Source organism: Zingiber officinale, chromosome 4A, assembly GCF_018446385.1.
Source record: "Zingiber officinale cultivar Zhangliang chromosome 4A, Zo_v1.1, whole genome shotgun sequence".
Taxonomy (NCBI): domain Eukaryota; kingdom Viridiplantae; phylum Streptophyta; class Magnoliopsida; order Zingiberales; family Zingiberaceae; genus Zingiber; species Zingiber officinale.
In genome coordinates, this window is record NC_055992.1 from 39650998 (window position 1) to 39676429 (window position 25432).

A 25432-nucleotide genomic window follows, 5' to 3' on the forward strand; every position below is an offset into this window, starting at 1 on the left:
TGACTATGATGAAACCTTTTCTCCAGTAGCGATGTTTAAGTCCATTCGGATCATGCTTGCTATTGCAGCCTACCATGACTATGAGATATGGCAGATGGATGTCAAAACCGCGTTTCTGAATGGAAACCTGCTCGAGGATGTGTACATGACACAACCTGAGGGTTTTGTAGATCCACAGCATACTAGCAGAGTATGCAAGCTGCATAGGTCCATTTATGGACTAAAGCAAGCTTCTCGAAGCTGGAATCTTCGTTTCGATGATGCGATCAAACAGTTTGGTTTCATCAAGAACAAAGATGAACCTTGTGTATATAAGAAGGTTGTAGGGGATGTAGTTGTCTTCCTCATATTGTATGTGGATGACATACTACTCATTGGGAAGGACATCCCTATGCTTCAGTCTGTCAAGACCTGGCTAGGGAGTTGCTTCTCAATGAAAGACTTAGGTGAGGCATCCCGCATTCTAGGGATACAGATCTATAGAGATAGATCTAAGAGATTGCTTGGCCTAAGTCAGAGTACATACATTGACAAGGTACTCCTTCGGTTTGCCATGCAGAACTCCAAGAAGGGATTTCTGCCGATGTCACATGGCGTGAGTCTTTCGAAGACTCAAGGTCCTTCTTCTAGAGAGGAGAGAGACCGCATGGATCAGATCCCTTATGCCTCAGCCATAGGATCGATCATGTACGCCATGCTATGTACTCGACCTGATGTCTCGTATGCTTTGAGCATGACGAGCAGATACCAGTCAGATCCAGGTGAAAGTCACTGGATAGCGGTCAAGAATATTCTTAAGTACTTAAGAAGGACTAAAGAATATTTCTTGATATATGGAGGCAATGATGAGCTAGCTGTAAAGGGTTACAGTGATGCCAGCTTCCAGACCGATCAGGATGATTATCGATCGCAGTCAGGGTTTGTGTTTTGCTTAAATGGTGGTGCTGTGAGCTGGAAGGACACAGTAGTTGATTCTACAACAGAGGCCGAGTATATTGTTGCATCGAGGCAGCAAAGGAGGCGTTTGGATCCGCAAGTTCATCACTGAACTTGGGGTGGTTCCTAGCATCGCTGATCCCATTGAGCTCTATTGTGACAACAATGGAGCTATAGCACAGGCGAAGGAACCTCGCTCACACCAGCGGACCAAACACATACTACGACGCTTCCATCTCATTCGAGAGATTATCGATAGAGGAGATGTGAAGATTTGCAGAGTACCTACAGAGGCTAACATCGCAGATCCCTTGACCAAGGCTTTGGCACAGAGAAAGCATGATGGTCACACTAGGTCATTAGGCCTTAGAGCCTATACTGATTGGCACTAGTGCTAGTGGGAGATTGTTAGTTAGAGCCCTAGAGCCAATCATTTGATGATTGTATGGACTCATTGTATCATATTCTTGTATATTAATAAAGACATTTGTTTGGTTATTATACTTATTTGTATTAGTGCCAAATAGACTAAGTATAATAGCGTCCTTGAGTAGAAGGTTCATACCTATATCAATCGATTAGTTGAATCGATAGTGAGATGATATAGGAAACACTACTCTAAATCATTCCTAGTCGAGTATTAACATTCAGGGACAATGTTAATACAATAAGACTAGCATGTAGGTCAGTTCGATGACTTGATCTCACAAGTCATGGATATAGAGATATCAAGCTGACACATGGGTATACATTGGAGAATGTATACTGAATGACCCGCCATGAGAAAGTATCATGGATCGTTATATGAGTGTCATATACTTTCTTATGTGGCTATTAGTATGACTATTAGTCCTTAGACCTGAAGTCACCATGGATCCCTACATAAGGAGTTATGTATTTTGGTTTCGTCAAACGTCACCCGTAACAGGGTGGACTATAAAGGCGATTACTGGGTATGTAACAAATTATGCAGAGGGATGTGAGTGATGTAGATGGGATCTATCCCTCCCATATGATGGGAGCGACATCAATATTCTTGATAGAGTTAGACCACGAAGTGCATGACCATGCCCAAATGAGTCAACATTAGATGTTGAGCTCATTTGATCGAGTGAGTCTACTTGGAGTTCAAGATTTAGATTGATTAGAGGATGACACGGTCTATGTCTCATATTGATCAATCTAGATGTCTAGGATAGAAGGACAATGTCACATATTTTGTGAGGAGTCACAATTGGTAGTCACAAGGTGATGTCGGATCTCAACATTCTTGTAACTTGGGTAGTAATGATGTGTTGCTAGATACCGCTCATTACTTATGCTCCTAAATGGGTTTAGGGCATTGCCAACGTTACAAGAACCTATAGGGTCACACACTAAGGATAATTAGATGGAGATTTGGTTCATATGATGAACCAAGAGGATTAGATTCATTTGATGAATCATATTGGATTAAGAGTAATCCAAATTGGGCTAATTGAGTTGGACTCAAGTTGATTCATGTATTCAATGAGTCTAATTTAGATTATGACTCATTAAATCAACTTAATTTAATGAATTAGATTCATTATATTAAGTTGGCTTGAATCATATGGTTGGATTAGATCAACCATGAGAGAGATTTGATCAAGTTTGACTTGATTTGAGAGGAAGAGAAAAGTCATGTTTGACTTGACTTTTTGCCACATCACTAGTGAGTTGGCAAGATGTGGACCAATAGGATTGCTCCACATCATCAATGTGTGCCACCTCATGGAGGTTACAAGCCTCCATAGCATTTAATGTGGCCGGCCCACATTAAATGAGGAGTTACACTTGTTGCCATGTCATTTAGTGAGGTGGCAAGATGTGGACCAATAGTGTTGATCCACATCATCCTAGAGTGCCACCTCATGGGGGTTACAACTCTTAATGGTCTCCACATTAATTGGAATTAATGTGGGGGTTACACCTCCTAGAGTGGTCGGCCACTTGATGGCTAAGGGGTTGTTTGAATTTCCTCTCATTGATTTGATTCACTCTTCTTCTCCCTTGGGTGCTCTCTCTTCTCCTTCTTCCATTCCTTGGCCGAACACTCCATTGGTGCTAGCACACCTTGTGTTTTGGTCATCTCCTTCTACTTGTGTCCGTGTGGATACATATAGAGGTTGTCTACTTTGACAACTAGAGATCCGGCGACATCTTGGACAAGCGGGAACGCGAAGGGCTTCGCTACAAGGGTAATGATCTTAACTTTAGTGTAGATCTAAAGTTTTTACAAACTCGTACAAGAAAAAGGTTTTTCGATAATTTTGTTTACGAATCTTTGCACGAGATCCATGGCTTTGGGTGACTCGGGGTTTCCGCAACGCGAAAAAGCGATTTTCGCGGCCCGAAGAATCCAACAGGCACATGGATAGTCAAAAGGGTCCACGATGTCGGCGCGTGCAGACGAACGCACTCAAAATACTACTACAGTAAGATCCTAACTTGGCCTACCTTATGAACTAAAACCTCATCATTATTTTTTTTTTAGCTTTATGCTTCTGGGCTACATTTAAGCTAACTGGCTGTGGACTTGGAGCATGCTAACAAGATCCTAAGAGAATGAATAGAGGAGTTAGAATCTGTCACATTCGCTCCAAGCACCGAAGCGGCCAACTTGCGAGAAGAAGTGAAAGCTAAGGCCGAGCTTCTCTTAAGTTTGGGATAAACTCTGAAGGAATCTCAACTATTGGAGGATTCTCACCAAGTGGACAAGAAAATGTTGGAAATCTTGCTACAAACCAACGGATCCAACCTCTGAGTAGAAATTGCAATAAGGGCTAGAGCCATTTCTGACTTGGCTCAGAAAAATGTCCTACTAGAGGAGCTAAAACTTTCTCACACGTCTGAACAATTTGAGCCAACCGATGAATTATTTTCTAAGGACTTACTGATACTGGAACAATAGAGGAAAATAGACTCGTAAGAGGCCCAGCTAAAGTTGTTACAAACTAAATTAGACTCTACAAAGGCTGAATTAGAAACATACAAAGCCAGGGAGGATGAGCGTTTTGAGGCCAAACGGATGGCTTATCTCGATTCCAACGAATTTGGTAAAAAATTCACCAAGCGTATTTCGAGGACACTCTCCCATGCAACCGGAGGAATTGTCCAACAATTACTGGAGGGCGACTATCTATCCATTGAACCTCCTCGATAAGCCATAGATCATCACCGACTTCTCAAAGAACTTCCGAAGGACCTCTTGAGCAAGTTAGATTGGTATTTTTCATCTTATGTTTTCACGATATGTAATTATTGAAAGGAACAAAAATTAAATGTCAAGATGCACATTAAACATTGTTAAACCGCACTTGTTTTGTGTATATCTTCAAAACCATTAGTTTTTCTCGTAAAATAAACCCCATGCACTTTCTTCATGAAATATTTATTAGTTTTCTTGGTAAACTGAGTGAGATAATAACACCGAGCAGAATAATCAGATTGGGCTCTTGTAAGAGATCTTCGGGCTGAATAATATGCTAGTCAAGATGCTAACATTAAGCAAAATGATTGGGTTAGACAATTATAACCCCTTAATATATTTATGATACAACCCCAGGGTAATTCTTCATAATCAATCATCGGACAAAATAATGATGTCGAGCGGCATAATTAGGCCGACTGATACAACCCGGCCAGAGGAATTTGTATAGGAATTTGGGAGTTTAAAAATTAAAGGCATGAGAGCATGATCACCTATAATCCAGTCAGAGGCTCAGGAGTCTGGAATATAAAGGCGTGAAAACATACTCGCTTATAACCCAGCCGGAGGCTCGGGAGTCTGGAATATAAAGGCGCGAGCGCATGCTCACTTCGCCTGGAGGCTCGGGAATCTAAAATTTGAAGGCACGAGAGCATGATCACTTATAATCTTCCAGAAGGCTCGGGAGTCTAGAATTTGAAAGCGCAAGAGCATGCTACTTATAACCCACCCAAAGACTTGGGAGTTTGAAATTTAAATGCGCGAGAGCATGCTCGCTTATAACCTGTCCAGAGGCTTGGAAGTTTGAAATTTAAAGACGCGAGAGCATGCATGCTCGCTTATAACTTGCCCAGAGGCTCGGGGGTCTGGAATTTGAAGGGACGAGAGCATGCTCGCTTATAACCCGCCCGGAGGGTCGGGAGTCTAGGATATAAAGGTGCGAGAACATGCTTACTTATAACCCAGTCGGTGACTCGAAAGTCTGGAATATAAAGGTACGAGAGCATGCTAACTTATAATCCAGCTGGAGGCTCGGGAGTATGAAATATAAAGGTGTGACAGCATGCCATCTTATAACCTGCCCAGAGGCTCGAGAGTTTGGAATTTGAAGATGTGAGAGCATCCTCGCTTATAACTCGCTCGGAGGCTTGAGAGTCTGAAATTTGAAGGCACGAGAACATGCTCACTTATAAACCGCCCAGAGGCTCGGGAGTTTGGAATTTGAAGGCGCGAGAGCATGTTTGCTTATAACCTGCCCGAAGGCTTAGGAGTCTAGAATTTGAAGGCATGAGAGCATGCTTACTTACAACCCACCCGGAGGCTCTGGAGTCTTGAATTTGTAGACGCAAGAGCTTGCTCGTTTATAACCCACCCAGAGGCTTGGGAGTTTGGAATTTGAAAGTGCAAGAGCATGCTCACTTATAACCCACCCAGAGGCTTGGGAGTCTGGAATTTGAAGGCGTGAGAGCATGATCGCTTATAACCCGGCCTGAGGCTTAGGAGTCTGGAATATATTAGGACCTTTTGAGACAGAATCGCCTATATTTTCATTGAGTAAAAAATATTCAAAGTATTACATCAATGCATTACAAGTGTACTCTTAGGTCCTATAAGGCTACAAGTGGTTGGCACTCCAAAGTCTCTCTAAATTCCTTTTCTCCACGTCCTTGATATAATAGGAGCTTGAGGCGAGCTTTCACACCACTTTGTATAGTCCTCCACATTGTGGTTTCAGCTTGCTAATATCCCTGACCAGCTTGATTTGCTTCTACACCAGATTACCAACCTGAAAAAAATCTAGGGATAACTCCTCTATTATAATTTTGCCTTATCCTTTAATGATATGTCATTAGCCGAGCTGCCACCTTATCTCTGACTTCTTCCATCAGATCAAGGTCCATGAGGCGCCAACCGACATTATCCTCGTCATACAACTGCCTTTGATCGGACTTCACGCCAATCTCAATCGAGACCACTACATCACCACCGTAAACCAGGTGAAAAGGAGTTATACCTAACACTTCTCGGGGGGTTGTACGACATGCCCATAGTACACTGGGTAGCTCGTCAACCCAACTTCCTCCGACATGGTCCAATTTAGTTTTAAGCTCTTTGATGATTTCTCTTTTTGTTACTTCTGCCTAGCCGTTACTCTGGGGGTAAGCCGCAGATGTAAAGGCCTATGTGATACCATAGGTTAAACATCACTCTCAGATTTTCCTGCCTTGGAATTGTCTTCCATTATCTAAAATTGGATTATGTGGAATTCTGAATCTGCAAATAATATGCTGTCATAGGAATTTGATAACCATTTGCTCAGTTATCTTAGCCAAGGGTTTGGCCTCCACCCATTTCGAAAAATAGCCCACTGACACCAACAAGAATTTTTTCTGGACGGGTGCTAAGGGGAAATGTCTCACTATATCTATACTCCATTGATTGAACGAACAGGAGACAATGAAAGTTTTCAAGGACTCCGTGAGGGTGGTGTGGAATGTTCTGGTGCTTCTAATAGAATAGGCAGGTTCTTACTAACTGAGTTGCATCAGCCTACAAAGTGGACCAAAAATATCCAGCCAGTAATACTTTCTGAGCGAGAGACTGGCTGCCAGCATGACTGCCACAAGAACTTTGGTGCATTTCCTGTAAAATGTATTACACATTGTCCAGTCCGATACACTTGAGTAATGAACATAAGAAAGCCCGTTTATAAAGATGATCTCCAATTATAGTGAATCGACCAGCTCTTTTCTTAATCATGTGTGCTTACTCTCCATCTACTGGTAGGACTCCCTGCTGTAGAAATAAAATGATAGGTGTCCTCCAATCACTCTGCAATTCCAGGTCAACCTATCACTCAATGCAAACTACTAGTAGTGTTTGTTCTATAGGCTTATCCAGGGTCCATGTATCTATAACAGAAGCCAACTTGGCCAAGTTGTCTGCTATTTGATTTTCTGCCCGCAGAACCTTTTGTATGATCACTTCTTGGAATCCGACCCTGAGCTTCTCGAATACAGCTGTATAGAGCTTGAGCTGCTCATTATTGATCTCACAATTTCCTGATAATTGCTTAGCGGCTAACTGAGAATCTGAATAAATTAAAACCCGAGAAACTTCAATATGTTTGGCGGCTCGCAAGCCGACTATCAATAATTCATATTCTATCTCATTGTTGGTAGACTGATAATTCAGCCAAATAGATAGTTGCATTCTGTCTTCTTTGGGTGGTATCATAAGAATATCTATTCCACCGCTTTGCCGAGTGAAGGATCCATCCATGTATATTTTCCAATTTCCCTTAGGCTCAGGGTTTTGCACTTCTGTTATGAAATCAGCTAAGGCTTGAGTCTTGATGGTCATCCGGGGTTGATATTGTATATCGTATTCACTGATCTCAATAGTCCATTTGATCAACCTTTCAGAGGCTTCTAGATTGACAAGTACTCGACCCAAAGTGCTATTAGTAAGTACCATGAACGGGTGAGAAAGAAAATAAGGACGCAACATTCGAGCAGCTAAGATCAATGTGTATGCTAATTTCTCAAGTGCGGTGTAATGATATTAGACTCCTTTTAATAAATGACTTAAAAAGTATACAGATTATTAATCTTTCCCCTCCTGCCTCACCAATACTAATCTAACTGTGTGCTCATTGGCTGACAAATATACCCACAAAGGTTCACCCGCCACTGGCTTAGCAAGTATAGGTAGGGCAGACAAATAATTTTTTTAACTCCTCAAAAGTTTTGTCACAGACAGCATCCCACGGGAATTTGGTCGCCTGAAGGAGGATTTTGAAAAAAGGCAAGTTTTGATCGGCCAATCAGGAGATAAAGCAAGATAGGGTTGTTATCCGGCCACCTCCTTCAGATTGCGCGGGGGAGCCATGTCTTGGAGGGCTTGGACTTTGCTCAAGTTGGTTTCTATCCCTTGTTTGGTCATAATATAGCCCAAGAACCACCCGCTCTTTGCTCTGAATAAAAATTTACTGGAGTTGAGCTTTAGTTTGTATTGCCTTAAAGTCTGGCGGATTTTCTCCACGTCAGTGCACAGGTCATTCGCCTTGAGGGACTTAATGAGGATGTCATCCATATAAACCTCCATATTTCACTCAATCTGCTTTCGGAATACTTTATTCATAAGCCATTGATAAATAACACCTGTATTCTTTAGTCTAAATTGTAGGACCGTTAGATTCGATAGAGGGGGGGGGGGGTGAATATCGATTCGAAAATCTCGAGTTAAAACGCAGCGGAAAAGTAAGGAAGTAAAGAGATGAGCACGGTTGATTTTTACTTCGTTCGGAGCCTGTGACGACTCCTACTCGAAGGCCCGTACTCCTTGAGTACTTTCGTTGGGCAATTCACTAGCAATTCGGATAATTACAATTTACGTACAAATATTGCTAATGAAAGAAAAACAAAGCTATACCGACAAATAATGAATTAACAGAAGACCGGAGTGAGTCGTCGGAGCTTTGTGAACGTCGTTGGAGCGCAGAGTAGCAGAGTGATTGAACTCAGAGTTCTCAGAAAACAGATATCTTGAAGCTCCTGCCTGGGGCTTCTTTTATATGCTGCTCCGGGCGCCTGGATCCCTTCCGGGCGCCTGGAATGTGACGTAACACTCCCAACCAGCATGCTCCAAGTGTCAACGTCGCTCTGGGGATAAAACTTGCCTCCGGGCGCCTGGATCCCTTCCAGGCGCCCGGACTTCCGGGCGCCCAGAACCATCCCGGGCGCCCGGACCCTCACTGTTCCCTACCTGCAAAACAGTGTTAGTCCGAGGCAAAATAAAACCCTGCAGCACAGATTGTAAGCACATTTTTATAGATACGCTAAGTAATAAAAATTAACAACAAGAGTATGACTTAGATTCCGTCTTTCCGAGACCGGAATCTAGTCACGATCTCGACTTAGATATCCGAAATGGATCTAAGCCGGATCGACGCCTAATGTCCCCTTCCCGGGAACGCGTCCTCACAGTCACTCCCCTCCAGTGACTTACCTCACTTACCTGCCAGACGTCCGGTCAGCCCGTCGACCCGTCTGGACTTCTCGCCAAGCGTCCGGTCAGCCCGTCGACCCGCTTGGACTTCTCGCCAGCTATCCGGTCAGCCCGTCGACCTAGCTGGACTTCTCGCCAAGCGTCCGGTCAGCCCGTCGACCCGCTTGGACTTCTCGCCAGCTATCCGGTCAGCCCGTCGACCTAGCTGGACTTCTCGCCAAGCGTCCGGCCAGCCCGTCGACCCGCTTGGACTTCTCGCCAGCTATCCGGTCAGCCCGTCGACCTAGCTGGACTTTTCCTGCACACTTGATCAAAGTGTCAGACAACAACACAACTAACTTAACCTATTTGTCATTCATCAAAACCTGGGTTAGACCGTTTGTGCTACCCGCACCAACAATCTCCCCCTTTTTGATGGAATGACAACCTGGTTAAGTTAGTGAAAGCATATGTACGAAACAACATGCATTTGTGTGTTTTAAAGTCAGTTTGTGTTTTCAAATTGGTTTAGCTAACTTAACCACCTAACCCTTCTCCCCCTTTGGCATTCATCAAAAAGTAAGCAGGGGTAAACAAGCATAGTGTAGAGTAATAAAAAGTTTAGTTCAAAAATTCAAAGATACTGATAAAAGTACAATTTTTAACAGCAAGTTAAAAAATAGTCAAGTTGACTTGGGGGAGTTTAAGCTTTTGAAAATTTGTTTAAAGCATTAGCTTTTAGCTTTTAGAAAGCTAGCTAATTTTCATTTTCAAACACAAGTTTTCAAAAACCAGAATTCCAAAACTAAGTTTGAAAAATTTATTTTTCCAAAACTGATTTATTTTTCAACACTAAATTTGTAAACGATTTAATTTAAAACTTAAGTTTTGACAATGATTTAAGTTTGAAAAATCTAACTTTCATAATTTTCAACACTGAGTTTTTGCAAATCAAATTTCAGTTTGCAAATATTGATTTTGAACTTTTCTTTTAGTTTTCAAAGGAGTTTGGTAGAACTAATTTTGATAAAGTAAAATAATTAAATCTAATTTTCAAAAATCAAAATTTTAAAGTTCAAAAGTACTAGTTTCAAAACCATGGTTTAAAATACTTGAAAAGTTGAGTTTTCAAAGACTAAGTAAAAAGGATAAAAAGTTTGTGATTTAAAACAAACAATTTTGAGTTGATTAAAAAAATTTTCACAATTTTAAGCAAGTTGATATTGAAAATTGATTTTTAAACTTTGATTTTCAAAATTAAGGAAAATGATTTTGAGAAGCTTAGTTTGTAAACTTAAGTTTTGAAAAATCTAATTTCCACAATTTTCAAAACTAAGTTAAATCTAATTTTCAAAATCAATTTTCAATAAAAAGTAAAACTCAATTCTTAAAAACAACTTAGTTTTATAAGAGTTAGTTTTCAAAAGTAGGTTTAAGAAATTTTTAAGAAAATATTTTTCAAACAAAATTTAAAATATTTTATATAAAGGGAAATTTTTAATTAATTCCTCCCCCTGAACCTGACATAAAATTTGAAAATATTTGCTAAAAATATTCAAAGTAGATATATATATATATATATATTTTTAAATTGAGGTAGAATTTTCTAGAGAGATTTTAAAGAGAAGATTAAAAAATAACACTTAAGGAGATAATTAAAAAATAAACCTCCCCCTTAATTTGATACTCCTTTAATTTATTAATCCTCCTTATTTATTACTTCCCCTTAATATAAAATTTTACCACCGTAACATATTTTTGTACCTAAGTGTTTTAGACGATTGTATAATTATCTTTATAAAATTGTTCATTTAAATTTAACTAACCGTAATTAATGTTAGATTAAGTTGAAATAAATTAACATTTAGTGTAATGATAAGTTGTTATTAATTCAATAATTGATCAATATTAATAATTTATTGATTAAATTTTGCTATAATCTAAATTTTGTATTAATTGATGAAGGTGTTAGTTATAATTTAACTTTTCATTTACTTCCTTTTAAGTTGGATTGACTTAGTTTAAAGTTGGTGGTAATTTGAAATTAAACTCGTTATTAAACAAGGTTAAGTAAGGTTCAATTTAAGTCAAACTTTAATTATGTTTTAATAAAAATAATTAATATTTTAAAGGTTGATTAAGAAAAATGACTTAGAGTAATTTTAATATTTTTACTAAGGTTAAACCTAGGTTCTGATCAAATCAAGCTTAGTTCTCAAATAAAGTTAAACTTAAATAGTTAAGTTCTACTTATTAATTACATAATTAAGTTTAAAGTTAAAGTTAACGGAATTTAAGTTTTTAAGTTAGGTGTCTAAGTTTTAAATGAATTTAAAAGAATTATAATAATTATTATTTTTTAAGGGATTTCTAACAGGATTTTAAAATGATTTTTATAATTATTTAATGATAATTAATATACGTTCAATTCAGTTTTGATTTTAGATTAAAATTAATATCAGTGATTAATTTAGGTTTAAGTTTTAAGTTTAAGTTAAATTTTTAAATTTTAATTGTAATTTCAATATTAAGTTTAATTTAAGTTTTAATATTCAGTTAGGTTAAATTAAGTTTTAAAATAATTTTAAGAAAAATAATGTTTAAGGAAAAAAAGTTTAAAATCTAAATAATACTTTTTAAAGTTTAAGAATAATTTTTTTTTAAAAAAAAATTTACAATGGTTTAAAAGAAGTTTTAAATGGTTTTTAAAAGATTTTTAAAAGAGTTTTTTAAAATAATTTTTAAAATGTTTTAAAATAATTTTTAAAAGAATTTTTAAAGTTTTGAAAATGATTTTTAAGAGAGTTTTTAAAATAATTTTTAAAAGAATTTTTTAAAGTTTTGAAAATGACTTTTAAAAGAGTTTTTAAAATAATTTTTAAAAGAGTTTTTAATGTTTTGAAAATGACTTTTAAATAATTTTTAAAAGAGTTTTTAATGTTTTGAAAATGACTTTTAAAAGATTTTTTAAAATAATTTTTAAAAGGTTTTAAAATAATTTTTTTTAAAAGAATTTTTTAAAGTTTTGAAAATGACTTTTAAAAGAGTTTTTAAAAGAATTTTTAAAGTTTTGAAAATGACTTTTAAAAGAGTTTTTAAAATAATTTTTAAAAGAGTTTTTAAAGTTTTGAAAATGACTTTTAACAGAGTTTTTAAAATAATTTTGAAAATGTTTTAGAATAATTTTTAAAGGAATTTCATTTTTAAAATAATTTTTGTAGTTAATTTCATTTTTAAAATATTTTTTTTTAAAGTTAATTTAATTTTTAAAATAATTTTTAAAGTTAATTTAATTTAAAAAAAATAATTTAGTTTTAATTTGAAATTTAATTTTTAATTAATTCGAAATTTAATTTTAATTTGAAATTCAATTTGAAATTTGAAATTTAATTTTAATTAATTTTAATTTGAAATTTGAAATTTAAAATTTAATTTTAATTTGAAATTCAATTTGAAATTCGGAATTTAATTTTAATTAATTAATTTACTCCTTATTCATCTCACCCGATCTAGATTATCAATCAGGGAATCCTATGATTTTGTGAGATGAAATTAGTTTGATTACAGAGTTTTATTTTAACTTGTGTTAGATTCAGACTTAGCTTTGGTTTCCACAAATAGGCATTCTTCGGATAAACTTCTAAGCTTGGTGAGTCACAAGGACATCATTAGAAGTAACCAACCTTTCGAGGTTTTCCGAATAGTCCTATCCACGGAACTTAGTACTAAATATTGGTCTAACTGGTTAGGATTCATTTAAGGGTAGCTTCGGTCAGTTCCACTTGGCCAAATGCACTAGATCGAAACCATATCTTTCTAGACATGCGATGCCCAAGTTTCCCTAACGTACTATCATCCAAAAATTTCACCAGTACCATGTTTCAAGTTAAACTTGGTCTCTTTTTAACTAATCCTAATTACCCTGCCGGGTTAGTTTGTTTTGGGTTACCCTGTCGGGTTAGTTTGTTTTGGGTTACCCTGTCGGGTATGTTAGTTTTGGAGGTGCCAGCTATTCTGGAGCCTCCCCTGAATTATTGGCCATTAATTTAGATTTTGGTTTTAGGTTTGTATCGATTCTTTTTATAGTTATAATCAACTTGGTGATAATCTAAATTTTGTTGAGTTTTGAATTTTGATTTTAATTTAGATTTATATTTTAGTTTTTGATCTGATTTATTCAAGTTTATATAATGTATTTTATCTTTAGTTATATAGAATTGATTAAGTCCTACTTGCATGGTTAAGCACGCTTTCGGGACCCAAGCTTGTTTAGTTGCTTTGTGTTGGGTTAATAATGATTTAAAGGTTTTGTTTGAGTTTGACTTATATCCAAGTCCGGTTTTATTATAGCATGCCTTTTGGTTATTTAGAATTAAATCTAAATTTTTAGATCTTGTTGTGAATTTTTCCAACATTTCCTTTAACTTATTAAGTTCATTTTTTAATGATAAATTCTCCTCCTCAAGTGTTCGATCTTGAGTTGGATTCGAATTTTTTAATTGTTCCTTGAGGTTTTGATTTTCCTCAAGAAGCGATTTATTTTTATTTTCCAATTTAACTAATTTTTTATTCAAACACGAGATAATTCTAAAGAATTTACGATTTAAGTTTAGGTATACCTCTTTGGAACCTTCGGAAACGAGTACGGACTCGTGGCTCGATTCGGGTTCGGACCCGTCTTCCGATTCCTCCGATTCCTCTTCGCGAGCCATCAGCGCGAGGTGACTTTGGTGCTTTTGCCTTTCTCCTTCCGATTCGTCTGAGGAGGAATCGTCCCATGTTGCTTTGAGGGCTTTCTTCTTTGTTGACTTTGGTTTGTCAAGTTTCAATCTTGGGCATTCGTTCTTGTAGTGCCCCTTTTTGTTACATCCGAAACATGTGACATTTCTTGAGTCGGCTGGCGAACTGATCTTCTGAAGATCCTGTTTGCTGAAGCTTCTCTTTTTCCTGGTGAACATTTTCCTTACCAGGTTCACCAGGTGTTCTTCGTCTTCAGAGTCTTGATCGGAATCTTCTTCGGATTCGGGCTTGTTCTTCTTTTCTTTAGATGAACCTGCAAATAAAGCTACACCTTTCTCGACCCTGGCGTTAGTTTGCTCATGAAGTTCTAATTCACAAAAGAGTTCGTCCAATTTTAATTTAGATAAATTTTTTGAAATTTTGTAGGCATCTACGATTGATGCCCACAAATTGTTTCGCGGAAAAGCATTTAACGCGTACCTGATTAAGTCTCGGTTCTCCATTTGGTGGCCTATCGCGTGGAGACCGTTGAGGATATCTTTGACCCTCGCGTGGAGCTGACTTGCCGTTTCTCCTTCCTGCATTTTTATATTAAAAATTCTATTTAACAGCAAATCTCTCTTTGTTACCTTTGCGTCGCTTGTTCCTTCGTGCAGCTCGATCAGTTTATCCCAAAGTTCCTTAGCGTTTTGATGCGGTCCGACCCGGTTCAGTTCTTCTCGTGTTAGTCCGCAGTGTAGAGTATTGATGGCTTTGTTTTCAATTGATGCCTTTTTCTTCACATCATTTGTCCAGTCTTCAGGGTCTAGTATGTTCCCGGAGTTGTCTACTGGAATTTTGTAAGCCCTTGTGACGCTCATCCATTGGTCGTAGTCTGTCTTCATGTAGACCTCCATTCTCCTCTTCCAGTACGAAAAATCATCCCCGTTGAATAGAGGAGGACGTACTGTGCTGAAGCCTTCTTGTTGAGACATCATTACCTACACACACGAAATTAACTGGAAAAATATCCCAAGACTTCGTCTTGGATTAGCAGTGCGGGAGAAACAGAAACTCTAAGTTGGTGTTGCACCAATTTAGATTTTAAATGCAAAAAAAATCTTCCAAGAAGATAATAATAATATCAGTTTTAAAAAATTTCACCCCCTATCTGTTTGGTGGTTGCACCAAATCAGAGCGGTACCTGCTCTGATACCACTTGTAGGACCGTTAGATTCGATAGAGGGGGGGTGAATATCGATTCGAAAATCTCGAGTTAAAACGCAGCGGAAAAGTAAGGAAGTAAAGAGATGAACACGGTTGATTTTTACTTCGTTCGGAGCCTGTGACGACTCCTACTCGAAGGCCCGTACTCCTTGAGTACTTTCGTTGGGCAATTCACTAGCAATTCGGATAATTACAATTTACGTACAAATATTGCTAATGAAAGAAAAACAAAGCTATACCGACAAATAATGAATTAACAGAAGACCGGAGTGAGTCGTCGGAGCTTTGTGAACGTCGTTGGAGCGCAGAGTAGCAGAGTGATTGAACTCAGAGTTCTCAGAAAACAGATATCTTGAAGCTCCTGCCTGGGGCTTCTTTTATATGCTGCTCCGGGCGCCTGGATCCCTTCCGGGCGCCTGGAATGTGACGTAACACTCCCAACCAGCATTCTCCAAGTGTCAACGTCGCTCTAGGGATAAAACTTGCCTCCGGGCGCCTGGATCCCTTCCAGGCGCCCGGACTTCCGGGCGCCCAGAACCATCCTGGGCGCCCAGACCCTCACTGTTCCCTACCTGCAAAACAGTGTTAGTCCGAGGCAAAATAAAACCCTGCAGCACATATTGTAAGCACATTTTTATAGATACGCTAAGTAATAAAAATTAACAACAAGAGTATGACTTAGATTCCGTCTTTCCGAGACCGGAATCTAGTCACGATCTCGACTTAGATATCCGAAATGGATCTAAGCCGGATCGACGCCTAATGTCCCCTTCCCGGGAACGCGTCCTCACAGTCACTCCCCTCCAGTGACTTACCTCACTTACCTGCCAGACGTCCGGTCAGCCCGTCGACCCGTCTGGACTTCTCGCCAAGCGTCCGGTCAGCCCGTCGACCCGCTTGGACTTCTCGCCAGCTATCCGGTCAGCCCGTCGACCTAGCTGGACTTCTCGCCAAGCGTCCGGTCAGCCCGTCGACCTGCTTGGACTTCTCGCCAGCTATCCGGTCAGCCCGTCGACCTAGCTGGACTTTTCCTGCACACTTGATCAAAGTGTCAGACAACAACACAACTAACTTAACCTATTTGTCATTCATCAAAACCTGGGTTAGACCGTTTGTGCTACCCGCACCAACATAAATGACATAATATTGTAGCAGTAAGTGCCTTCAATAGTTATAAAGCTAATCTTTTCCTAGTCATCTTTGGTGAGCGGTACTTGATGGTACCCCTGATAGGCATCTAACATGCAAATTAGCTCGTTGTCAGAAGTTGAATCTACTATCTGGTCAATTAATGGTAAGGGGCAGTAATCCTTGGGGCATGCTTTGTTGAGGTCTTTAAAGTCTATGCACACCCTCCATTTGTTCCCTGGCTTAAACACTAAGATCACATTGGCTAACTAGCTCGAGAACTGCACCTCTCGGATATAGCCGACCTCTAATAACCTGTTTACTTTTACACAGATGATCTTGTATTGATCCACCCCGAAGTCTCTCTTTCTCTGCTTGACTGGTTGAGTTTCAGGGAAGACATGGAGTACGCGCTCCATGACTATGGGTGAGATGCTTGTGATCTCTTTGGGCTCCCAAGAAAAAACATTATTATTACGTGTGAAACACACAACAAGCTCTTCTTTAAGCTCCAGAGGTAGGTCATCCACTATTTGGGTAGTGGCTTCCGGCCAGCCTAGTCAAATTTGAACCTCCTCTTTCTCTTCATAGACCAGGGTGGGCAGTGCTTCCTAGATGGTGTTGACTTTTATTCGTTGCATTTTTCGGGCAGAGTTAACCTCTGTCATGACGATTTCTACATAGAATTTACATGCTACAAGTTGATCTCCTTTGACTTCCCTAACTTGATCATCCACAGAAAACTTTATTTTTTGGACGACTATCCGAAATTCATTTAGGGTGAGTTGGCTCAAAATGAAGTTGTAGGCCAAGGTGCGTCCACGACTATGAAAGTCATGCGTCCTTATTAGGGGCTCATCCCCTAAGGATATGACTAACTTTATTTGGCCGAGTGGTTGGACCTCATTACTCGTGAACCCATACAAAGGAGTTGTCATGGGTTGAAGCTCGCTCAGATTTATTTGCAACTGCTCAAACGCTTATTTGAAGATGATGTTGATGGAGCTACCTGTGTCAATAAAACTATGATAAATGTTATAATTAGCTATAACAACCATAATTATTAAAGTGTCATCAGAGAGTATTTCCACCCCTTCTAAATCTTTAGGCTTGAAGTTGATTTCTGGTACGACCGCCTGCTGTGTACTACAGCCGACCACGTGAATCTCCAATCGACGAGCATGTAACTTTCTCTCTTTGTTAGAGTCTCCATCGGTTGAACCCCCGGCAATCATGCCAATATCGCCTCGGGTGGCATTATTTTCATTTTCCTCCTGCCGGGTTGGGAGCTCTTGTTGGACCCAGGTGGGAGCTTATGCCCGGTCTGCTGACGATGGGGGTATTCTTTAGCACCGCTCGGCCTCTCGCCAGTCCCGTCTAGGCGAGCCGTTAGGCCGTTGATAAGGGCGGCGATTGGGTGACGGGGGGAGGGGGGGTAGAGAAAGAATCTTTAATTATTGTTTTGGTTATTTGATAGATTATAACTTTTTGATCGAAAAGAATTTAGATATCTCCACAATGGTATGATATTGTCCACTTTGGGTCTAAGCCCTCATGGTTTTGCTCTTGGGTTCTACCCAAAAGGCCTCATGCCAATGGTGATATATTTCTCTTTATAAACCCATGATCTTTCCCGTGTGTTTTCAATGTGGGACTATGTTTGCAACCTTGCAACACCAACAATAACAATCCTGGGTATCATAGTTGGTTGCCCGGTGGTATGTGCACCACTGTCGCGGGGTTCCCCAAGGAGGTGCAGGATATCACTCTTGCTCTGCCTCCATATGCCCCGCATGGCCTGGGGTCGTGGTTCTCGATGACGATGTTGAGGACCTGTCTGGGATCCTCTATGTGGCAGAGCGAGTTGTGCTTGACGCTCGGGTACTGGAGTCACAGATGGTGTGATGACTTCCTTCTTTTGGGCGGCTTGCGCCTCCTTGATATTAATGAACTTGGTCGCGAGATCAAGTAGGTGGTAGAAGTTCCTTGGTGGTCTTTTGATTAAAGAGCGAAAGAAATCATTATCGGTGAGGTTTTGGGAGAAGGCGCTCACCAGAATTTTTATGGTGGCTGTAGGGATAACCATAACCACCTAATTAAATTTCTTAATGTAGGACCTGAGCATCTCCTTGGGCCCTTGCTTGAGTGAGAAAAGACTCAGGGGGTCTTCTGGTAATGACGACTACTGGCGAAGTGAAGGAAGACCTTGTAAAAATCCTTGAAACTGTAGATGGATTTAGCCGGTAATCACTTGAACCATCTTTGCACTGAATCGGCAAGTGTGGTGAGGAACACTCGGTATTTTACACCATCCATGTATTGATGTAGGAGAGCGACATTTTCAAACTTGAGGAGGTGATCTGTAGGATCAGTCGATCCCAAGTATTCGCCTATCGCCAGGGATTGATAATGCTTTGGTAGCTTGTCTTTTAGCACCCTCTGGGAGAATGGGGTGCTAATTTGCTCGGGAGCTGTAAGTTGCTGGGGCTTTTCCCTTGAGCTTGTCTTGGACAAGAGCTTCTCCAAAGGATTCTTGGTGTGGTCCTTCTTGGCCCATGTGCTCAGGCGGCGTACAGAAGAGCATGCGATGGCGCGGAACTAGTGAGTGAGACATAAGAGGCAGATGAGCCAGAACCTCCTCCTTAAGTCCTCTCTCCCTCTGATGTGTTGTCATTGATGCGACAGGATTAGGTGGTGGCAGAGTACCACCAATAGCTGCTTGTTATTACTACTGCAACAATTTTTATGCCCGAGCGTTAATGAGCATATCTAGATCTTCTTGCGTTAAGGTGACGGTGGTGAGTCATCCAGCTTTTTCCATCTCTGATCTTCAGATTCAAGCGAAAGTTCCCACAGACGACGCCAAATTTGATCTTGTCTAAAAACTGCAAAGATGGTGTGCTGGTTTAATGGTTGACTGAGAGAAAACTTTCTACTCCATGGAGAGGCTTCCTTTTTATCCTGCACACACGGAGACGAGCCGACAAAACATCAGCGCCTAGAAACCAGGAAGAGTCCTTGGCGAAGGCACTCCGACACTCAAGTCAGTACAAGTCCGGACGAGTGAATGAAGAATAGTAAGGAACATGCACGCGAGAGTAGAGTTTAGATGTTCAGAGAATGTACCTTGCCATAGAGAGGACCTCATTTATATACCATCTCTCATAACCTCTGCAATCATGAGGTGACAAAGTGTATCAGAGGTTGTTAGGTAAAGGAGAGTGTACTACCTAGGTAATATGCAATAATTGCCTGAGAAATCTTCCTTTTATGTATATCTCTTTTGTTGTTTATAGTTTATGTCGTTACTGGAGTTGTTGAAGGAATATTCTGTCATAAGTGGTCTGCTGATGGGAGACATGATGATTCCTGAAGAAGGTTCTAGAAAAATATTCTATGACACATAACTGTTATTCTGACAGGTTGTTAGGATTTTCTTCTCATGTTGTCGACTGAGTATATCTCGGTCATCCCATAAGATCGGTCGTTTTTATATATGTCCTCGCATTAAGCTACTTTGTTTTGTATTAAAAACTATTTGGAAATCCGCTCAGGGTTCCTTAAATATGATGCACTGGGTGTACTGGAAATCCATCTAGGAAGTAATATGAAGTTAAGTACGACAGGCTCGGTCGACCTTTTGTCCGTCTGAGCGTATAATGGGTCACCTAGAGAAATGAAGTTGTGTTATGAAAGGTTCGGTCGGTATTGTAAGCCAAGGTGCCTTAAGTCTGATCGACCTTTTGTCCGGCCGGACATGTAAACCCATTCGGTCATAGAACTGAACAGTAATAGAGTCGGCCGGGCATGTGTAGAGAGGTTAATATAAAGGAGTTTAGCCCTTCATCCAGACCTAGGGCTAGTCAGTTGTGAGGTGGATCAGACATTCCGGCCGGTCTATAAGGTCGATCATCTTTAAACTCGAGCGACTATTGAATGATCAAATACACTGTCTTTTTAGTTCCAAAGTAAAACACTAAACTCCTTAGATTCGATCAGCTTAAGGGTCAGTCCTTATATGAATGACTTGCACTTCGATCGAGTTAGACCGAGGAGCCTTAGCACTGGATGAACAATTAGAGCACGATGAGGGATGCTCTCTTCTATTAATTTTGACCACTATATCATCTTACTATTGACTATCACATTCTTATTTAAATCTATTCGTTACATCCCATATCACCAACTATCATCACCTTTTGCTTTCCCGAATGTCCTTGTATCTAGGGGTGAGCTTTCGGTCAAAAACGAACCGACCGAACCGAATAGATTGAAAATCGAATAAACCGAATTTCTTTTCAACCAACTGAACCGACCGAATTTTCCTATAAAACCGAACCGACCGAACCGATAAGATATCGGTGAATTCGGTTTTCGATCGAATTGACCGAATTAATCGAATTTTAAAACCCTATTCGATTTTACCTTTAAAATTTTTTTATTTAATTAATTATATTTTAAAATAAAAATTAATTAAAATAATATTCTTATTCGATTTAACCGAATTACAAAATTTAAAATCAAAATCGAATCGAATTAATCGAAAACCGAATCAAATTTTTAAAAAAACCGAAAATCAAATTAATCAAATCGAATTTCTAAATTCTATTGATTCAATTCGATGAATTCAGTTTTTCCAAATTTTTATTTACCACTACTTGCATCTCATCAAAGTTAACTGAGGCCGCTGGCGAAGAGTTGTCGCTCTGGTTTGCACGGTCTTTCCAACAATAAAATTAAATTTAAAAAATATTATTGAACTGTCATTTCAACGATTATTCTTTATCTTGAACCTCAACCGGTTCAATCCCAGCCGGACCGATTCCGGTTCAAACCAGTATAACCGGATCAATAAATAACTGACCGGTGTAACCGGGCCCGGCCTGTGGTGGGTCTGTCTCTCCCTCTCCCTGTAGAAAATATGTATCATGCCAACACATGCACACAAACAAACAGGCTTCGACAGTGGCAGAAAACAGAGGAAGGAAGGAAGCGAGGAAGGAAGGAAGCGAGCATTTCAACAAATGGCTTACGGGAGAGTCGTCCTCCTGCTGCTCCTGTTCGCGTTGCTCTTCGCCTCCTCCCTCTGTGGCTCTCCGACCATTGCGCCTGAGAGAAAGGCCATCGAGATCAGCATCGGCGTCGGCAATGAGACCGAATTCCTCAACGACAAGCAGTACAAAGCGTACATTGTGATCCAGCGGTTCAAGAAGATCATCACCTGCGACCCCGGCGGGGTGACCAACTCCTGGGTGGGCCCCCGGCCTTGCAACTACCAGGGGTTTCACTGCGGCGCCCCGGAGGACTCCCCCGACGAGCCGACCATCGCTGCCGTCGACTTCAACGGCTACAACCTCAGCGCCCCCTCCGTGTCTGGCTTCTTGGACCATCTCCCGGACCTCGCCTTCTTCCACTCCAACTCCAACAACTTCTCCGGCCCCATCCCCGACCTCTCCGGGCTACGGTACCTCCGTGAGCTCGACGTCAGCAACAGCGCCCACACCGGCGCCTTCCCCGCGGCCGTCCTCTCTCTCCGCAACCTCATCTTCCTCGACATCCGCTTCAACCTCTTCGCCGGCGCTGTCCCGGCCTCCGTCTTCAACCTCGGCCTCGACGTGCTGTTCCTCAACGACAACAATCTCAACAAGCCACTGCCGGCCGCCATCGGAAGCTCGCCCGTCGCGTACCTTACCCTGGCCAACAACGGCTTCACCGGCCCAATTCCACGGTCGATCTCCAAAGCTTCGAAAACCTTAATTGAGGTGCCGTCAAACCACAAAACTCTGCAACTTGTTGCACAAGTATTTCCCCTGTTCGAAGGCGATTTCATTTCAATTAAACCCTAAAGCCTAATTTCGGCAATTTTGGCGCGAACAGGTGCTCCTCCTCAACAACAATCTCTCCGGCTGCTTGCCTCAGGAAATTGGATTGCTGAGCGTCGCGACGGTCTTCGACGCTGGATCCAACCGTATCACGGGGCCGATTCCCTGGTCCTTTGCCTGCCTCCTCAAGGTGGAGCAGCTCAACCTGGCGGAGAACCTGCTCTACGGCGAGGTGCCAGATCTGGTGTGCCGGCTCGCCACGGACGGCAACTTGGCTAATCTATCTCTCTCGGGAAACTACTTCACCTGGCTAGGGCACTCCTGCTGGGGCTTGATCGACGCCGGAGTGCTGGACGTGAGGCGGAATTGCATACTAGGTCTGCCGGAGCAGAGGCCGCCGACGGAGTGCGCGCGCTTCCTGTTGCGGGCGAAGTACTGCCCCTTCCGGTACGAGGTGCCGTGTAGTCTGACCACGTGCGCGGTGAAGGCGGCAGCGCCACCGCGGTACGTGACGTATGAGGCGCTTCGTCCGCCGCCCCGCAATTAGATCTTAATCACTCGGTCAATCTGATTAATTAATTAATTATGGATTAGTACTTGACAAGAATATCCGTGGAAGATGGAGGCTGTGAGAGCGTTGGTTTCTATTTTTATTTTTTTAAAAATATATGTTTTTCTTTTTCTTAAAAGATAACTTTAAAATATTTTTTATTTTCTTATAAAATAATATATATATATATATATATATATATATATATATATATATATTTTAAAAAATATAGAAATTATGAAGTAAATAATATTTTTCATTTTCTTAAAAAATAAAATAGAAAATTTATAAATCAAACTCGGGACGGGACCAGAGTCTTTTACAATATTTTTTTTTGACGAGTCCAGAAATAAAAAAAATTAAATATTTATATCAAAAGGTTTAAAAGAGGTGTCATATTTTTTTTCTATTTTAACTGGATTTTATATATTTTTTAATTAACCAAACTCTCATACCCTCATTAGGGGTAGAGTGTTCTAGTCAGATTTTCTAGTGATAAATTAGACATTTGGTGTTCAAAATTTATATTATGGATGTTTTTCAATTTAATAAATAGTGGATCTGAAATATTAGTTATCAGGATGAACTTCTATATTTATTTTTTTGATTTATTTAAATGATCGATAAAATTTTTTTGTAAGATTAAATCGATCACTCCATATTTGATATTCCTTGATTCATCAATTTTGTCTTTCTAAATCAATGACAGAGTGGAAAACAATGATAAAATATTTAAAAAAAAAACAATAGGAATATCAAACCTCGAATTCTATTAGAGATCAATATTCGATTGTGTTTTAAATTGAGTTAAATTTTATATTATTCAAATTTATTTGATAAAATAATTAAGTTGAGTCCAGTTAAAATAAATTGAACCATTAAAACGTCAAGTTTATTTTAATTTCTTTATACATTTAACGTTAAACTTGATTCCTTTAAATACTATTGCAAGTTCTTAATTTGAGTGTGTTTGACTGTGCGGATGCTTTGCCAAAGAGGGGCACCCTAACAAAATTTTAAAAGTTATTGCTAATCGTCATCTATTTAATTCATAATATTTTTTTTTAAATAAAAGATATTCAACTTTATGATGCCCATTCTCTACTTCGAATTTAATATGGCACAGGGAAAATTAATGACGATGTTTATTGTGGATCCACAATTGGCTGGCAACAGCATTAACAATGCCTCAGTAGGAGGAGCGTCTCTCGTACTGAAAGCCATTAATAAGTTTGTGTCTCTTTCCCTTTCTTGTTCAGTGATACGGCACCAATCCATTAGGAGCAAGGTTGTTGTACATGGACGCACAGCAACTGCATTGAACATCTCACGCTTATTCATGTGCCATTATCATAACCGTAACTTCCATGAGGCCAGAGAGATAATCGTCTCAGGGCTCAATCCAATGAAGGACCCATTTTTCTTAATTATACTAAAAAAAATGAGAGACATGAACATTAAATGGTCGTTAAACCTATTCTCACGGCTCTTAGGCACACACTGACGCATGACTCTTCTTTGCACATAATTTCTTCTCCGGTGTTACTCTTCTTTGCACACGATTTCTTCTACGATGTTCTTTCTACCAAGACACGGATCTACAGAACAAGAGGTAAACATAATCTTGTTCTTCGATCATCTTCTTCGTCTTGTAACACATGGCACTAATCAAGGGCGTAGCTATATAAAGATCAGGGGGTGCGGTCGCACCCCCTGGAATTTAAGAAAAATATTAATACTTAGAAAAAATAAAAGAATGTATAGTCATAAATTTTGAAACTTTCTCGTCTTTTTAGTAAAAAATTTCAATTAAAACCCTTTTAGTTGAACGGCCTGAACCTAATTTAGTCTTTTCCTAAGTCAATTTTTTCCTGTCTATTTTTCTTCTTCCTCCTCTAATCCTGAACTTTTATTTTCCTCTTTTTCATTTTTTTCCCTCTAATTTCTTTCATATTCTTTTTTCCTAACTCTAATTTAACCCGAAAAATCTTCCGCGACATGTCACTGACGTTATAGCCCAAGTCGCTATTGTCGCACACCGATTGCTACCATCGTCGTTGTCATTTGTTGCATGGTCGTCGTCTTCACTTGGCTAACGTCGTCGCTTCGGAGATGCTCCATAAAAAACACTTTTTAATTGAGGTAAAATTTTCTTGATTGATTTCTTTCGCTTAACCGATGTCATTGTTTGCTGCCAGCATCACCGTCATCATTCGCTGACTCCGTCGCTTTGGCCCTCCTGAGTGAAATTCCTAGCTACGCCACGCCACTAATTGTGCAACAAGGATCATTTGTGTGACCTAATCGCGTCGATTCTCGCTGTGGTTATCTCACTCGACGCGGGTTGACAGTTGGCCTTTACTCGCGTGACCTAATTGCATAGCATGAGGCTGTCACACGCTACCTCAGTCGCTTGTGCGAACTGCGACCTAATTGCATGATGGTCACTACATGTCGCCTTGCTACTGCCTGCGACCACCGCATTGGTCTCAGTGTTACAGGATACACTAAATGAACTATCAATATTATCGATTGAGAAAGAAAAAGTTCGACAATTGAATTATGTAGATTTAATAAATATTTTTATCTCTAAAATAGCTAGATGAGTGGTGTTTGTATAATTATTTTAAATATTTATTAACTTTTTATTGATATAATATATTTTATTGTTAGTTTATATATATATTTAGTATATATGTTATTTATAAATTGAACTTTATTATTAGTTACCATAACAAAAGAAACATTTTTTAGTATACACTTCAGGCCTCGTCGAACACAAGTACCACTTTGGCCATTATGTGCTCATTCCTATTCTCCAAATGACGCAAA

General features: G+C 39.7%; 1 protein-coding gene across 1 annotated transcript; it reads left to right on the forward strand.

Moving 5' to 3' along the window:
* The first annotated feature begins 21087 nt into the window (after positions 1 to 21087).
* On the forward strand, positions 21088 to 22670 carry LOC121969839 (uncharacterized protein At4g06744-like). The gene is made up of 2 exons (XM_042520111.1): positions 21088 to 21990; positions 22106 to 22670. Exons 1-2 carry the CDS (start codon positions 21157 to 21159, stop codon positions 22595 to 22597), a joined length of 1326 nt encoding a protein of 441 aa, XP_042376045.1. The 5' UTR covers positions 21088 to 21156; the 3' UTR covers positions 22598 to 22670.
* Positions 22671 to 25432: the final 2762 nt, after the last annotated feature.